The sequence below is a fragment of the Malania oleifera genome, chromosome 4 (genome assembly GCF_029873635.1).
Source record: "Malania oleifera isolate guangnan ecotype guangnan chromosome 4, ASM2987363v1, whole genome shotgun sequence".
Lineage (NCBI taxonomy): Eukaryota > Viridiplantae > Streptophyta > Magnoliopsida > Santalales > Ximeniaceae > Malania > Malania oleifera.
This window is the reverse complement of record NC_080420.1, coordinates 81,764,521-81,783,393: the sequence shown is the minus strand read 5'-3', so window position 1 is coordinate 81,783,393 and position 18,873 is coordinate 81,764,521. Positions and strand designations below refer to the sequence as shown.

Here is an 18,873-nt window from a genome sequence, read left to right as displayed (position 1 = left end):
AGGTTAATATCATCAAAACATATAAACCATGATAGTGTAGCCACCAAGGCTAACAATTTGGTCTGTTTCTATTTTGAATCTCTGTTGGAAACTCAATACAGCATAGAACTTCTGCATTGCTGATAAATTTAGTGTATTTTCTGCTGTTAAATTTAATGCACTTGTTGCTGTTAATGTTTTGTATCTTTATCAATCCAGTAGAGTTTGTTCAAATTATTTCGGTTCAACTACACTTTCGTGTTTTGTTATTCCAATTTTTTTTGGGTTGCCAACTTGTTGTTCCCTACCAACTCAATCCATGTGTGCTTCCATCCTCAACGCTGCTCCCCCTTTTAACCCCTCAATGTCAGTGCAATAACTTTGAGCCATGTGAGACCTTAAATTCCAATTTCAGCTAAAATGTCAAGGATGCAAAGTTTTGAATGGTAGCAGTGATCAGTGCGATGCACAAGTTATTTAATTATTTAAAAAAAAAAAAATATTTGTAATGATATGGCAGAAAACTTAAACATATATTTTTTTTCTTGTAATTACCACTAATTTCAAACTGTAATTGACTTTTTTTTTCAAGGGTATGTTGTGTTTGTTTAATATAAAAATGAGTGAAAGGCTGCGAAGGCCTTGGCCTGATGATAGGTTGGGGTGGGATTGGTTTGGGTCTCAAGCTATAGACCTCCAATGTACCCAAAGAAAAATAGTAAACAAAAAAAAAAAAAAATTATGAAAAGAATTAAACAAACATTATAAATCCAATTTTCCCATGTCATCTTCAAAAATATGTTAAAATTGTCTTGATTTCATCAATTTTATTAACCATGACTACAATGAATGTTATGTGATTTCATACGAGATAATTGTACTTTATTTGTATTGTTAGGTAACAGTTTCACATTTCAAATACTTGCCTTTTTATTATTAATAGAAAAATTCGTTAACTTGAGAAATTGTTTCAAAGAATTTAGCATATGACCTGTAAGCATCATGTGACATTTTAAATATATTTAGTCATTTCTAAAATTAAATCCAATTGTATTTTAATTATAAGTTTGGAATTAATTTGTAAAAGTTTAATATCAATTCAATTTTTTAGTTATTTTTCAAAATGCTATAGCTAAATTTATGGTACTGTATTAAATTTTATAAAAAAACTTTGTTTTTCTGTTAATTTGTTTTCAAAACATGAAATAGTACAAGAAATTAAAGTTAAAGAAATATTGGGGATAATTTATGGACTACTAAATTTGAAATTTAACCGAAATAGTTTAAAATATTTAAAAAGTTAGAATTAAATAAAAGCGTGTTAAAGTTAAAATAAATGTAAAAAAGGAAAAAAAATTGACTTATAGCAAATAGAATGACAGTTTTTTTATGTTCAAAATTTATAATTGGAATGGGATAAGAAAAAGAAAGAAATATTTGCCTCTAGGAAAAGTTAAAAAATAATTTAGGCCTTGTTAAATTTAGAAATAATACATAATTTTGGTTATTGTTTTTGGGAAGTAATAATAATTAATTTAAATTTGATTCTTGAAAGAAGTTTGTATATCTAACATTAGATCATAATTGATATTGATTGAATATTTATGTAGATGCCAATAATGAAAAAAGAGTAAATTAAGTACCTGTAGGAATAGAGAAAGAAATTGTAGAAATTTATCTCTTTATGTTATTTGTTTTTTTCTATAAAAGTGTTTTAAAAGGCGTTCTTGAGGTGCGCCTCGATGTGTTTTCAGCATAAAATGCCCTAAGGTGTAACAGAAAAGGCGTAAAGCCTAAAATGCGTACACATCAAGGAAAAGGCGTATGCCTTAGGAAGAAAAACGCGCATTTCACGCCTCAGTTGGGAAGGCGTACACATTTCTAGAGCGTCAAAACCCCTCAACGAAGCTTCTTTCCTCCCTCTCTCGACGAAACTTCCGTAACTCTCCCACAATTCCTCCAGCTCCTTCTCCCTCTCCGACGAGTCGATGAAGCTTCTATAGCTTTCCTCTAGCTCCTTCTCCCTCTCCGACGAGTCGGCGTAGCGTTCATACTCCAGCTCCTTCTCCCTCTCCGGCGACTCGACGAAGCTTCTGTAGCTTTCCTCCAGCTCCTTCTCCCCTCCGACGATTCGACAAAGCTTCCGTAGCTTTCCTCCACCTCCTTCTCCCTTTTTGACGACTCGACAAAGCTTCCTAGCTTTCCTCCAACTCCTTCCCCCTCTCTGACGATTCCTCCAAGCTTCTCGTCTCTCTCCGACAGTCGTGGATCCCTTCCAATTTGATCTGCATCTGAACTTTGGTCATTTAGTTTTATATTCTTAGAAATTAGTGGAGGATGCTTTAATTTGGTTTTTCTCTTCTTTTAGTAATGTTGCTTATGCTTATTTTTTAACATGTATTATTTGTTTTTATTATGTAAAATTGGCTTATATGATATTTAAAAAATTATATTTTATTTTTTTCTCCATTATTCTAAAATTTTCTCATTTTTTTTTACTATATATAAATTGATTTTATTTATTAATTATTTTTAAAAATACAGTCCCAAAATGCTTACGCCTCAATGCCTTGAGGCTTACGCCTCACCTCAAGGAGGGTAAAACGCCTCGCCTTAGACCTTTGCCTGTTAAAACACTAATAAACAAAGAATTATTATTATTTAAATAAAAAAAAATTCATTAGTAGAATAAGAATATACAGATAAACAAAATTCATATTAAAAGGAACATGTTGGAAGAGACCTTTTGCTGAAACTCATAGTGATGCAAGAAATGCCAATCAGCTCTAAAGCAAGTTAATAGAAGTAGCCAAACCCTTAAAAATTTTGGCATTTCTCTCCAACCAAGCACACCAGATAATCACCTGCAGCAGTGCACCATCCCAAAGCTTTCCTCACCTGCCCTTACCCCTTAAGCATGATGGTACAAAAAAGCTTTAGTGGAGTGGAAGGCCCAATTTTCACCAAAAATACCAACAATCTACCAAAGGGTCAAAGTGTAGAGGAAACATTGAAGATTTTAAAATAGGTTCGTTTATATTTTATTTAAAACAGAGGAAACCGAAAGGAAAAAAAAAAAATCATTGAAACTATATAATGCAACACACCACTTTAAACTCTTGCATGATCCACAAGAGAAAATTCATATTAATATTTGTTAAAAATGTTAATTTGGTTATCTAGTAACCCATCCAAAATAATCAAAAATTAAGAGTATAGAACCAGCCAGAATTACACCAAAGCCTTCATATGATGGTGACAATAGCCAACTTCAGGGCCTGCTGCAGTCAGTGGAGGCTGAAGCTCATGCATCACATACTCTTAATTTTTTTTTTAAAAACTTTGTAGGGTTAATTTTTGATAATTATTCATTATAAACATAAATTACTATGATATCAATTTAGATATACAATTAGTATAATAATAAAAAAAAAAACTCAAAATTTCACTACATTGGATTTCTTCCTCAGTTGGATTTCCTTCTCTAATATTATTGTTTTAATTTTGAAATAGCCTTCCAAATTTTCTTTATTTGGACTTAGGCCTTGTGCAGCAGCAAATTTGAGTGGGTGCAATCCCAGAAAGACCTGCTAATTTAAGCCTCTTACATATATAAAATATAGGGAGATTTTTGTCAATTGACTAGGGGCTATAGCTCACATTGGGGCTTGTTTAAATCCGCCCATGTAGCGAAGTCACGACTCACGATTGTCATAGAAAGTTGTCCACCATCATTGACTGCCCTTGCAGTACCCAGGAACCCTAATCTTCACTGCGAGTTACTTGCAATTCACCAATCAAACCTTTGCTGTATTCACCCACACTGGTCTGGTGATTCCACCAATTGAACTCCTTCACTGCTCCACCTTAAATGCCTCTTGATAATCCTCCTGAGACTCAAGGCTATCTAGGCCCAAGTTGTGTAAATATGGTTGGAGGGAGATGACTCAAGGAGCTAGGCAGAGAGATAAGTGAGATTGCCATTGCTAGGAACAAAACCTTTGTCAAAGAGCAAAAGAGATAGAGGAAAAGAGAATGTGGGACCCCATGATTGAGACGTTTGAGAAGAGGTTGGTAAATTGAAAAGGCTGGCTTTGATTAAATGTACTTATGAAATCTATTGATTTACTGCATGCCAATTTCTCCCATTCCCTCTTTAGTAACTATTAATTGGAATTATTTGAAGGCATTTTCTTTGGGCGAGTGGAGAAGATGATTTCAAGTATTATCTATAAAAAAGGGGGATTGTGATTCTTCTTGAGTGTTGGTTGGTTGAGATAATTGACTTGTTGGCAATAATTGGGCCTCTTCTTGGGAAATGGCTTTGGACTTAAAACTCATTCTAGAAAGTCCAATTTTTGGAGGGTGGTGATTAGTACCAAGTAGGGGGAGTTACATAATTGCTGAGTGGTCTGTGTTAGTAGGAGGCCTCTTAGGCTGTAGTATTAAAAATCAGTGTGTAACGGTCGCTACGGATGTTAGTATCAGTGGCTTTTGAGACCTTTACTGGGCAATATCTTGGGTGTACGCTGATTCATAAACATAACGATCGTTACAGTTCCATAACGGCCGTCATAGGCTGTTACAGTGCCAGGCTGGCTGTGAATAGCTAAAACTGGTTTTGTAGTCCTTTTGCATTTTCCCCTCTCTTTTCTCTTTATTGAAGCTTAGAAACTCAATTTTAAGTTGGTTTATTTAGATGGTGATTTTTTTTATTAAAAAAAAAAATCCTTTTTGGGTTTATTTTTCTTGACATTTAGTATGCACTTTTTGGATAACTACCATTAAACAAACCCAACTTTTCTTTCATTAAATTACATATGTTCATATTCTAATTTCTTTCAATTTTATTTTTTCCCGTCTTTCTTGCACCTAGTTTGGAGACTAAAATACGTTCTATTGTATGCATTTTTGTCCTTGTTTAATATATGAACATTCTATATTTTATTTTTTGGACAAAAAAAGTTCCATTAAAGACAAAAAGAGTAGAAATGATGGCATTCTATAGTTTATATTTCTTTATATTTCTGATTTCTTAGTTTGAATTGTACCTATAATCAATAAGTAGTGAAAAGTAGCAAATGCATGCTTCTTCTAGCAACTAAAACAACCAAGATGACATCCAATACTTGTAGTATATGTTACATTTAAATATATTAAAATTTACCAAAAATCATTTAAAGCATTATATTCCTTTATATTTATGATTTCTTAGTTTGAATTGTACCTATAATCAATAAGTAGTGACAAGTAGCAAATGCATGCTTCTTCTAGCAACTAAAACAACCAAGATGACATCCAATACTTGTAGTATATGTTACATTTAAATAGATTAAAATTTACCAAAAATCATTTAAAGCATTAGTATATAGGATTCTAGGATCAAAACATGTTAATCTATATGTTTTTAAGAAGTTTGCTAATGCAAAAAAATGAATTCATGCATGCGGTGACCGTTACTTGTTACATAGCGTCTGTGATGGCCACAATTGTTACACTGTGACCGTTACTGTTATGCGGACTGTTACGATTATTTAAAACCATATTGGAAGGGCATTAGGAATGTGGGAAGAGCTTTTGTCTGGTTTAGCTTTTGAACTTTGGGACAGAAGTATTGTATTTTTTTTGGCATGATGTTTGACATGGATAAAGCCCTCTCAAGAGTCACTTCCCCTTGTCTTTTACATTGGCTTATAATAAAGATGGTCTGATGATGAACTGCTTAGCAAGGTAGGGGAATCAGTTCCCATGGGACTTGTGCTTCTGAACAAAGTTTAGAGAGTCAGAGATGGTGAACCACCTTTGTTGCATGAAGCATGAAGGAACATTTTCTGTCAGCTCGTCATTGTTGGATGAAAAGCAGAAACAAGGAGGCAAGGATAGAAAATTTGGAGTGCCATTTAGAAACTAGAGGCACCAACCAAGGTGGCTTCTTTCACCAAGGAGACGGTCTGCAAAAGAATACTTAGAAATATGTTTTGCTGACCATGTGTTTTTGTTCAAGGCAGTAAACCACCTTAAATTGCGGATATGTGAGAGGTCTGTGGAGCTTGGTTTGTACATCCCCAGCAATCAACTGGGTGGTGTCTGAAAAAGGGGAGTGTGAATTGCTAGCCTTCAGGGGCTCCAAATGCAGAACAAAGGATAAAAGACCTTTGCGTGTCACTCTCGAGCAGTGTTTTAGATTGTTTGGGGAGAGAGAATTGCTGTAGCCTTTGAAAGGGTAGAAACTTCTTTTGGAATTTGTCAGGAAAGTGACTTTTTTCTGTCTATGCAGTTGTGATTAAGTGGTTTTTTTGTAGCGAATTTGATTTCTTTGTAGATTTTGAGAATGTGTTCTGCAGTGTTTGACCATCTGTGTGTAGCTTTCCTCTTTTATCCTTCACCAACTTCTCCTTGAAGTCTTACTTTAGTATATGAATTTTAGCTGTCAAATAATAAATGGAGGGTCCTAACATATTTTGAAGTTGTCAAATAATTAGAACTATTGTGGGGGCCGCCCTCCCTACTTTATGTTTTATGTGGGGCATCATTGGCATTTGAAATGGCTTGATGCAAGGGTAAAATACCATGCTAATCAATGTCTTGTTGCTCTGCATGAGCACCTGCACTGGCTTAGGAAAAAAGAGGATATGCCCAACTTTAGCACCAACGAGTGACTGTTTGTTTAATTGCCTTTATGCAGTTGCCTTTTAATTGTTGCATATGAGCTTCAGAGGCTTCTGTTATAATCCCTAAGCATTTAATGTAATGGCTGAGGCATTCCATCCGGTTTTGCAAAATCCACTAGTAAGTAAATACCATAGTAACTTGATTCTGGGAAATTGGGTGTTCAATCTGTACTCTGCATGCAGACTCGTGAATTTCAGTCAAACTTGCATCAAATATGTGGATTTCCTGCATCACGTTTGTGAATTTTCTACCTTCAGTTTGCAAATTGCCTGCCATCCATCACTTCCCCCCTTCCCACTGAATTTTGTGTCCAACATGGAAAATTGTAGTGGCATGATTTGAACAATAAGAAGTTAGAATGGAATATTTAGTGCTTGTGACATGGCCATGCATGCTTTTGTGTTTACGAAGTAACTAAAATATGCCCTGTAATACATGATAAACGTCAAAACATCATAACATATTTTTTGAAAATAAAAATAAAATATAATTTATGATAAATAACAAAAAAAGTGAAAAAAAAAAAAAAAAATTATACACACTTCCTTCACTTTTGATGCTATCATACTACTGCTTTTTTTTTTTTGTTGTCGTTTACCTTGCTTGGTGAATCAGTTACCTAGTTACATACAATAAAGACATTGCTCTCCTAGACAGTAGACACAGCATGTATGTGGCATGGATGGATAATAATTACATTCTTTTATTACAAAATGGACATAAAGTTTTAAATCAGTTCAAAGTGGCGATTTTCTTTGTGTTGACAGTTGTGTCTGAGAATGGGTGCCTTATCTTTGTCTTGGAATATTATGTCAATGATCTATACCAGCCACGTGACTTACATTGCAAATTTGTTGTTGTACTTGTCTTACAAAATCTGTATTTCAACTATATTGCTTGTCACCTAGTATTGAAGCATGGCTTTTCCTCATGGTTGGCTTGAATTTTCAGTTACAATCGTTTAGGAAGGAATGCAGATGAGGAAGATGCAGATGAGATTATTGAAATGGCTAGTAAAGCCTCTGTTGCTGATCAACAGAAGCAAGTGCATGAAAACATCCATTCTCAGATCAAAACATTCTGCATGTCGATGGATGAAATTCTTCTTTCAGATGTGAATACAGTAAATGAACTGGTTGATTTGCATTCACAAACAAGTGGAGCTCCTCGCCATAGTGGCCTTAGTTTTGCTGTTGGCAGGAATGCTGCTCCAAAAGAACATGTTGGTGGGTATTTACATGAAATTATTCTTTTCTCTTAAAAGGAAACCATTTTATAGAGATTATTGTTTGTGGCTAGTTAATTTGAGATGTGCAGTATATTATTACTGACATTCCAACTTTTTTACATTATAATAGAATTGCATACCTGTTTGTTGACATTATAAATTTTTATGCTTTAACTTCTTCTCTGATTGACTTGATTGTGTTATGTTTACTTGGAATGATCCAACTCAGTAGAAACTTGTTCTTCATTTTTTATCAAACACAACTTACATCATCTTAATTTAATGATGGTCCTTTATAAAGTACTTTGACAAATGCAATTCACAATTAGGGAGTTTTGCTGAGAAGAAAAAACTAGTGGATGTTTTTCTGGTTGATATGATGAACAAGCTACAGAACTATTACAATTGAAAAACTCATATATCGTAATTGTATATTTTTCTCCCAATGGAGTGAGAGAGTTTCAGTCTCTCTCTCTCTTGCTCACACTCTTTCGTTTTTCTTTTCCTTTTCCTTATTCATGGATCTGATCAAAGTCAGGTATGAAAGAGAATCTCCTCCAGTCCTTGTGGGTAGAAAGAAAAATTTTCGACCCATGTCTGGAAAAGGTTAGGGAAGGAGGTTTTGTTCAATTGGTGAAGAGATCACAACATAGGAGTTGGTGGATTGGGATCACTGTATTGGCTGCATGATGGGTGCATGGTTTTTCCTCAGTCTTCTGCCAATTGGAGCTTTTCATTCAATATTAAACCCTTGGTTGATTCCAATTTTGGATGGCAATTAAACCTTGTCACAAACGTAAGTTCCTGGAGTTGGGAGTGCATTTGACTAGCAAGAGGTATCCTATTTTCCTACTAGGGGTTTGAAATAGGACTATAGGAGAGCTGGCATAGATTTGTTGAAGTTTTGGACTAGGAGGTAGGTGCAATGAAGGGTTGCAATTTCCAGAATGAGGTTGAGAATAGATCTTTAAAATCTACTGGTCGATGGATTTTTTTTGGGGGGGGGGGGTGTGATGGCGGGAGGTTCATTGCTACAGATTTAGCAGGGTTTGTGGTGCTGCGGCACCTGTGCTGTCTTGGTGCAATCTCTGGTGGATGTGCTGATGGCTGTTAGTTCAGAGAACTTCGTTGCAGCCAGGTTTTGTGACATGGAGAAGGTTGTGGCTTGGGGGTCCAAGTATAATGGAGTGGGCTTGGCATGCAGTTGGCTGCTGGGTTTCATTAACATTAGTTTGCACTTGGGTCAAATTTGGGAATTAAAGGGCTAGATCCAAATACTCTTTCAATCGTTTCAATCAAATTACTTTCTCCGAAGCAGGCCCAATATTCATCTGACTTTGCAAAATGTTTCAGTCAGCAATTAGGCCAAAACCCACATAAAGCTATATTTCAAGGTGTTGGGGCCAAAATTATCTCTGTTAATTTAAAAGGGGGTACAAAATTATCTCTGTTATTTTAAAAGAGGGTACAGTGCAGGCCCAAAAGACACAGTGGTATCACAAAGTTGTGGAACCTTTCCATGGTTTCACAGTTGGAAAAAGAACGGTTTCACAGTTGGAAAAAGAGCAGTTGGCTGCATCCTCATTGTCCGCAAGAGATATCAATTAGTTAGCCTTGAGGAGCTGGAATTGGTCAAAGCCAGACTTGGTTCAGACAACTTACGGAGTTTTGTTGATGTTTCAGTACTTGTACTAGGAGAGGGATACTGCAGTGATGAAAGTACCAGTAAGCTTCCATTGGTGGCTCTTGACAGGGGTTTTGCTAAGAACCAAAAAGCTTGTGTGGACAAGATTAGGGGTTGAATGACAGTTTGAGGAGAAGTCTATTGGTAAGGGAACTGACTCTAAGGTTAGGGGTCAGAAGTTTTATGCTTGTTCGAAGGCAGTACAGATGGGTGTTGAAATGAGAAAAAGTTTGGAAGATAAGCAAAGTTATTCTGGCAGGATAATAACAAAAAGTTACCGGAGAAATGCAGATGGAAATTTGTGTATTTTGAAAGGGTTGGCAAATGTAAGGAGAAAATGAAATAGGGTGATGTCTTCGATGATGACAGAGCAGTCTCGAGTGAGTTTGCTTGCGATGGGGGGTTGCTTTTGGATGAAGTACTTGAAATATATGGATACACTTCTGACTCATCTGATTTATCATTTGTGCCATTTGATGGAAGGTTTAATACTGGTTTTTATTTTTAGGATGAAAAGAAGAATAAAAAACAGCCATGTAAGGATAGGATTCTGCTAACCCTTGTGGATGAGGTTAATTAAAAGGATTTAGAAGCTTGGGAATTGAGGAATAAGTTGGGCTTGTGGTTGTCTGATCCTGGAGGAAACAAAGTTTGACTTGTTGGTGGTAAAATTAAAGTGAAAAAGGTCCACAGGGAACTAGCAAGTTGCAGTGCTTGGTGAAGTAGGTTTAAAGAGGGTTTTTCTTTCTTAGTTTTTTTTTTTTTTTTAAATTGATTTATATTATATATTTTTTGAAGATTATTGTCTTTAATTAGATGGTAATCTCATTCTTTTCTTTCTTAATACATATTTTTTCTTATAGAAAAATTAAAATTTCTTAGCATTACCCACAATGTAGGATTTGATGTTGCTTGGGCATTTTCCTACTATCTAAAATTACGCAATGGAAAGCATCCTAATTTGTATTTAAAGTACATGTTCCACTTATACTTTACTACATGTAGATGTCAAAGTTGAAAATGAGAACGAATAGATGGTCTGTTCCAAATCCAACTTAAACTTGCAAGTTTTCTTGCAACCATTCCATTCTTGAGTGACAAAATTTGAACTTTCTTTGTAGTTGCAAAGAATATATGTGTTTTATAGTGTTGTGACTTTTGACCGAGGAAAAACTCCTTGACTTGACACTAGTAAGATAGAACCTCAACCCTTGCTTTGGGTACCCTACACTTCACTGAGGGCTAGAGTTGTCAATGAAATGATTAAGATTTAGGAAAGAGGGGGGGGATCTATCCATGATCACCAAGGAGGATAGCCTTTGGCGGGAGATGAAATCTCCACTTTGCTATGATGGTTTCTTGGCATGAGGTTAGGGAGAAGGGCTCTTGACTAAACTTTAGGAAATCATCCTTTGAACTTGACACTGTAAATACCTCCTTTGTAGAATTTGAAGAGCGTCAAAGTAGAATTTCGAATCTTAGCCATTAGTTGTAACAAGGGAGGAGGACTCATGCAAGTCCTTGTGAATGGTGTTAGATATAACCTTGTTATGCTAAGATGGAAACTAAGTTAAGAGGTTTGTGAGAGCTTGGCTATCATTCTAGAAAGACTTGGTTTGGTGAGAAGGTACTTGATGGATAAAAAATCATCACTAAGAATAGCTTTCTATAAGGTAATCTTGGAACTCGTGAGTGGAGAAAGGCAAGTGAGAGCAATGCTTTTGTATTGCTAAGTGGATAACTTCATTTCAATTTAGAGTTCGACTTCCTCTGTTTAGGAGAACTTAAAAAAAGAAGGCTTATAGCACTTATCACTTAAAATAAGTACTCTTAGAAAAAAAAGTGGTGTTTGGCTTGTACTATCTGTGAGAAGTACTTATTGCAAAATGTGCTTTTTCATAACCACTTTCTGGAGGACTTTTTAAGTGAATTTTGAGAATCAATAAAAGATAGCTTTTTCGCCACTTACAAGTGGCATTGTTGATAGGCGGGTTCAATTTTGTGAATATAAAAAATTTTAGTTGCAATTTTGGTAATTTTAAAAAATATATTGTCATATATTGTTTTAGGTTATTATGGATTATAACATATTAATTATTGATGAAACATAATTTTATTCTGGAATGAAATATTGGGTAGGGGTTATGATATTCGTGTTAATGGTTATTTAGTATTTTAGCATTATTATTATGTGTTATAGTTTTGATAGTAGTAAGTGTGAGTTAGTAAGGGTATTATGGTCATTCCTATTGTACTTACATATATCAAAAAAGAGGGAGAGACCTATCTTGGGTTTAGGTCTTCCATTTTATCTAATTACTAAACATGGTATGCTCTGATCCAAACTAAACCCTATTCTCCTCAGTCCTCATCGGAAAACACCTTCCTAGATTCACTTTCATCCCATATTATTTCACAAAACCAACCATGCAACTATAAATAGACCCCCCGGACGACTCACCCCACAAAACCCCATCGCTGGAGGACCCCCCATGCGTTTCCACGCTCCAGCCAAATGCCCGTAGGGCTGACCCCATGCGCCAGCACATGAGTGAGTTTTTTGATTCACTCTTCTAATTCCTTCCATATACCAAAATATCAAGTTGTTGGGCATGTGTTTTTTGCTCAAAATCCAGTTTTTTTTGTGACAAAGCACTCATGTGTTGCTTTCTTGGGGCCGCATCTGAGGTTGTTGGTGATTTGTTCATGGTAGTTTAGGTGGTTCACCTATCCAATTGTTCCAGCGCTGAGTGTTGCTGTCTTGGGGTTGCGAATGAGTTTCTTGGTGCTATGGGAGCCTTGTATTGATTTATCTATGACTTGTTCGTGGTTGTTTCGATTGTTCCAAGAATTAATATTATGATCATTGATATGAGTTTGTGAATGTTGGGATGGCATTTGCAAATCCCAATAGTATGATTCCTTCATTAGTCACTTGTTTGAGTGAACTACGAACTGATATCAGAGGAGGATTATTCAAGGTTTCTATAGTATCAATTATCTCAACAAGCATCTTATCACATTGCTTCTTTTGCCCAGAAAGGTAATCCTACAGTCTGCATGTCATTTGCTATCCTTCTTAATAGTCATTGGATTATTGATTCTGCTGCCACTGACCATATAACAGGTGCAACCAACTTCCTTTTTAATCTCCAATATCCTAAAAATCTCCCTCAAGTTACCCTTGCTGATGTGTCCACTATTGTTGTTAAGGGGATAGGAATATAAATCCTACTCCTATCTCTTGTTCTTCTGCTTTATACATTCCTAAATCTCCTTTCAATCTTATGTCAGTTAGTAAGCTTACAAAGTTGGTAAATTGTTCTGTTACATTCCTTCCTAATTATGTGGTTATTTAGGATCTGAAGACGAGAAAGACAATTGGCACAAGACGTGAGGCTTGTGGACTTTACTACTTTGAGTCGCCTTCTCCACCCATTGCCTGTGCAGTCGCAACTACACCACTTCAAATCCATTGTCGCCTTGGCTATCCGTCCTTGGACAAGTTGAAACAGCTATATGTGTCTGTGTCTAATCTTGAGTGTGAGTCTTGTCAATTTGGGAAGCATCATCGTGTTCCCTTTGCTCCCCAAGTCGACAAATGGGTGGTTAGTCCTTTCATGCTCGCCCATTCTGATATTTGGAGTCCTAGTCGTGTCACATCAGAGTTGGGGTTTCAGTACTTTGTTACATTTGTTGATGACTACTTTAGGATGACTTGGTTATATTTAACGAAAGATCGTTTGGAGTTGTTTGATATCTTTTGTGCTTTCTATTCCCAAATAAAGACTCAATTTGATATGCTAGTCAGGATAATTTGTAGCGATACTGTTAAGGAGTACTTCAGTACCCAATTAAGTACTTATATGATTATCCATCAGTCCTCTTGTGCTCACGCTCCACAACAAAATGGAGTTACAAAGCAGGAAAAAAAAAAAAAAAAAAAATTTCTTGAAGTCACTTGTACCCTATTATATCAAATGAACGTTCCTAAAGTCTTTTGTAGTGATGCTATGCTCACAGCTTGCTCCCTCATTAGTAAAATGCCACCCTCAGTCCTTGGTGGTAAATTCCCATATTCAGTTATATTTCCTAAGGCTCCTTTGTTTTTCTGTTCCTCCTTGTATAATGGTTGTGTCCTTTGTCCACAAGTTATCTCCAGGAATGGATAAGTTGGGTCCTCGTGCTATCAAATGTATTTTTTGGGCTATTCCTATACTCAAAAGGGATATCGATGCTATAATCCTACTTTACATTAATTCTTTGTCTCTACTGATGTCACATTTTTTTTGAGTCTACAACATACTACTCTAATTCCTTGAGTTTTGTTGACCTTGATGAGTCTTTTTGTCTTGCCTTCTAGATCCAAACCTAGTATCTATGCTCAATCCTCCTACATATTCATCCAATTTGAGTTCTTCTCATCGCTTGAATCATCCCAATTTGCAGGTATACACTCATCTACTCAAGGGGGAAGTGCCTCCTCTAGCTTCTACTACTATGCCTCTAGTTCCCTCGTTGGATGATCTTATTTCTCATGATGTTGATCCTCTAATAGCTATTTGAAAAGATAAACGCACTTGTACACAACATCTGATCTCTAATTTTGTTTGTTATGATTTCTTGTCACCTTCTTATTACTATTTTATTAGTACTCTATCTTCCGTTGCTCTTCCAAGGTCTATTTTTGAAGCCCTATCGCATTCTGGGTGGAGGACGACAATGGTTGAAGGGATGCATGCACTACATGATAATGATAATTGGAATTTGGTATCTCTTCCTGCTGATAAGTCTGTGATTGGTTGTTGCTGGGTGTACTATGTGAAAGTCAATCTTGATGGTTTTGTGGCTCATCTGACGGCCCACCTTGTTGCCAAGGGGTATACTAAGTGTATGGTTTGGATTATTCAGACACATTCTCCCCATTTGCTAAACTTGCCTAAGTACATTTGTTCATTTTTTTAGCCACCACTTGTCATTGGCCTTTACATTAGTTAGATGTGAAGAATGCAACTACATGGTGATCTTCATGAGGAGGTATATATGGAGCAACCTCTTGGGTTTGTTGCGCAGGGGGTGTTAGGCTTAGTATGTTGGCTCAAGAAATCATTGTATGGATTAAAACAATCTCGAAAAGCATGGTTGTCTGTTTTAGTGCTGTAGTACTTAAATTTGGCCTTCATTAGTGTGCAATAGATCACTTTGTATTTTATCGTCATGCTCCATTGAGCAGTATTTTGCATATTGTGTATGTGAATGACATTGTGATCACTGGTGATAATTATCGTGACATCTTGGACCTAAAGCTTTTTCTATTGAGTAAGTTTTAGACCAAAGACTTGGGACCATTGAAGTGCTTCTTGGGTATAGAAGTATCGAGATCTCGTACGGGAACTGTCTTGTCACAAAGGAAGTAAGTTCTTGATTTTAGATGAGATGAGGCTGTTGGGATCCAAACCTGTTGATACACCGATGGATCCCGATAGTAAGTTAATGCCAAAGATGGGTGATTTGTTGCCCAACCTAGGTTGGGACCGGAGACTTGTTGTAAAGTTGAATTATCTCACAGTCACTCAACCAAATATATCCTTCGCAACAAGTGTTGTGAATCAGTTTCTTGATTCCCCGAGAATAAGTCACTGGGACATAGTAATTCACATTTTGAGATATCTCAAAGGTGCACCAGAGAGAGGTCTCTTATATTAGGATTGGGATCACACTCATATTTAGGGATATATAGATGTAGATTGGGCCGGATCACCTTTCGATTGAAGATTCACAATCACGTATTGTATCTTTATCGGTGGTAATTTGATGTCTTGGAAAAGTAAGAAACAAATTGTGGTGGCCAGGTTGAGTGGTGAGTCAGAGTATAGAGCTATGGCGCACACTACATGTGAACTTGTTTGGATGAAGAACATGTTGAAAGAATTAGGTTTTCCACATTCTCAGCCTGCGGAGTTGATGTGTGATAATCTAGCTGCTATTCATATTGCCTCCAACATTGTTTTCCATGAGCGAACAAACCACATTGAAGTAGATTGCCAATTTATTCGAGAAAAACTTGTACAGAGGCTCATTACGACCACTCATGCGAAGTCTGAGTTTCAGCTAGCTGATTTGTTCACTAAAGCCTTGGGAGGTGCTCATGTGAAATTCATTTGTAACAAGCTTGGAGCATATGATATATATGCCCCAGTTTGAGGGGGAGGGTTAATGGTTAGTTAGTCTTTTAGTATTATTATTATGTGTTAAGAGTTTTGTTAGTAATAAGTGTGAATTAGTAAGGGTATTATGGTCATTCCTACTGTATTTACATATATTAAAAATGCAGGGAGAGACCTATCATTGAGTTTAGGTCTTCCATTTTACCCAATTACTTAGCAATTCTTTTTTGGAAATACCTATGGTTGGGGAATGTTGTTCTGTCCACCTCTTTTCCTTGCCTATTTTGATTAAGCTTAGAATAGGACGGACCTATTTTTTCTTTCATTGTGGAGCCAGATGGTCCTTTAATTTCTTGGGAATTTCACTTTGGGAGACCATTGAATGATAGGGAGATGGGGGAGTTGTCCTCTTTGTTAGCCTTGCTGAATAATTGTTGAGTCTCTTTGAATGCTGACAGTTGTTCTTGGTCCTTGGACTCCTTGGGGTTCTATTCTTGCAAATCTTTCTGTGAGTTTTTGAATAGCTCTGGTTTTCCTTTTCCTCTCTATAAAACTATCTAGAAGGCCAAAGCTCCCTCTAAAATCAAAGCTTTTATCTGGCTGGTTGTGCTCAATAGGATTAACACCAATAACTTGCTACAGATTAGAAGACCTTTAAAGGCTCTATCTCACATATGTGTGCTTTGTTTTAATTGCTCCAAATCTGCTTCACATTTTTTTTACATTGTGATTTTGCTTGGAGGATTTGGAACAAATTATTTAATTGTTTGGGGAATGCTGGGTTTGCCCAAAGACAGTGGAGAAGTTTTTGGCAATTCAGTATGTTGGTTTCGGCAGGAAAAAATAGGGTAAAGAGTTGTGGAATTGTGTCTTTTTTGCTGTCCATTGGGTTTGTGGATGGAACTAAACAGGCACATTTTTGCTGGGAAGAAGTTGTCCCTTCACTCGTTTGGAAGGAGGTTGACCATTTGGCTTCTCTTTGGTGAGTGGGCAATGGGAACTTCAGGGGGATGCATTTTTCAGATGTTCAGCTTACTTGGCTTTCCATGTTGAATTGATAGGGCCTGCTGATTTTTTTGGGTTGTTTCTAATGTTCCTTTTGTTTTGTCTTTATTTTCCTGGGGTTACCCAAAATTTTGAACTGAGATGCATTATTCTCTCCTTGCACATTCCTATTCCATCAATGAAATTCTTTTGTTATAAAAAAACCATCTATTAATTTAAATTAACATTAAATAAATTAAAAAAATTATTTAATTAGTAATTTTTTTAAATAAATTAATATGATAATCATATGGTATAAATATAAACTAAGAACAAGATTATTTTTAATTAAAAATAACATTAAAAATAACAATACTATATTAATTTTACTTAATAAAAATATTTAAATGTTAATTAAAATAATAATTAACATATTTATTAATTAAATTGTTATAAAAATATTACTATTTTAATTTAAAATATACTAGAAAATAATCATATATTATTTTGCTAAGTATTACAACAAATTGATTGTTGATGAAATTTTATTCAATTATGGGATGAATAAAAGAACCACCTATTAATTTAAATTAACATTAAATAAGTTCAAATTTTTAATTTAGTTATTACTATTATTTTAACATAAATTAATCTGATAGTCATATGTTATATATCTACATTACTAACAAGATTATTTTTAATTAAAAAAGAATATTATATTATTTTACTTAATAGAAAATATTTTAATTTTAATTAAAAATAATAAACATTATTATCAATAAATATTTCAATTAGAAAATGTTAATATTTTTATTTAAAATATATTAAAAATAATCATATATTATTTTATTATGTATTATGACATATTAGTTATTAATGAAACATAATTCAATTCTGGAATGAAGAAGAACCATCTTTTAATTCAAATGAACATTAAACTAATTAAGAATTTTAATTTAGTTAATAATATTGTTCTTAACATGAATTAGTGTGGTAGCCATATGTTATGAACATACATTAATAATAGGATTATTGTTAATTAAAAATAATAATATGATATTATTTGACTTAATAGAAAATATTTAAATGCTAGTTAAAAGTAACTAACATAATTATTAATTAAATTGTTAGTTATAAAATATTAATAATTTTAATTTTTAATATATTTAAAAATAATACATTATTATTTTACTGTATATTAATAAAATGCAAGGTAAGACGCGTACTATAAACCCATTGTGGTCCGCCTCTTTCCCGGACCCTGCATATGTGGGAGCATTGTGCACAAGGCTGCCCTTTTTATATTCTAACATATTACTATTGATGAAATATAATAATATAAATTCATATAACACATGATAAAAGTGAGATCAAATATCACTTGTTTTAAACACAACCAAACACCACTTATGACTTTTAGTACTTCTCTAGTTCAACCCTTATTTTTCTGAAAAGCACTTCTCCACAAGTGGTTCCAAGCTATCCTTAAGTAATAAATTGGGCATTTCTATTCACCTACTTCCTATGCTAGCATAGAGTTCTTGGGGAAGGAGAGAGACAATATCATGGAAGATCTTTGTTGGCATGGTCATGGTGGCTAGGGCAACAAAATTTTTTTCTAAAGCTCCTTGTTGCTCACATTCCCACCTAAATGGAGCACCTTTTTGGAGTATAATTTGGAATGAAGTTGAGATTTCAGCCATTGTTGGGACCAGTCTCTTTATTTACAACACCTGGTTGATGAAACTCTTTTGTTGTTTCTTTTTGGTTGGAGGAGGCATTTCTTGGATGCTCTTTACCTTAGGGGGTGAACTGCAAATACCAAGAACTTCCTCAGTGAAACCTCAAAGGCACAGTTGAGAGGGTTCATCCTCAACTTAAAATCTTGGCATATATCAAAATATCCTCCTCAAGTGTGTTAATGACCATCTTCCTTAGATTTTACTAAAGTGTCATCCATCTAGTGTTCCATAACATCATGCATCATATTGTGGAAGTGATGTAGGACAAGAAGCAAGACCTTGGGAAGGTCCATGTTGGAGACTGCTTAGAAGAATTGGATTGATAATTGTTGGGTTTAATTAGTAGTTTACTATGTGTTTAGTTTAATTAGATAGTATATTTGTGTAAAATATTGGTTTGTTTGTAATTCATGTGTA

At 35.1% G+C, this 18,873-nt stretch overlaps 1 protein-coding gene across 1 annotated transcript in view; it reads left to right on the top strand.

Annotated features, from left to right (window-relative positions):
• The window catches only part of LOC131154304 (uncharacterized), a 47,605-nt gene that overhangs the window by 16,226 nt on the left and 12,506 nt on the right, over positions 1–18,873 (top strand). Inside the window, exon 3 of the mRNA XM_058106991.1 lies at positions 7,603–7,877. Within this exon, the coding sequence (XP_057962974.1) occupies positions 7,603–7,877 (275 nt within the window). The remainder of the gene's footprint in view (positions 1–7,602; positions 7,878–18,873) is intronic.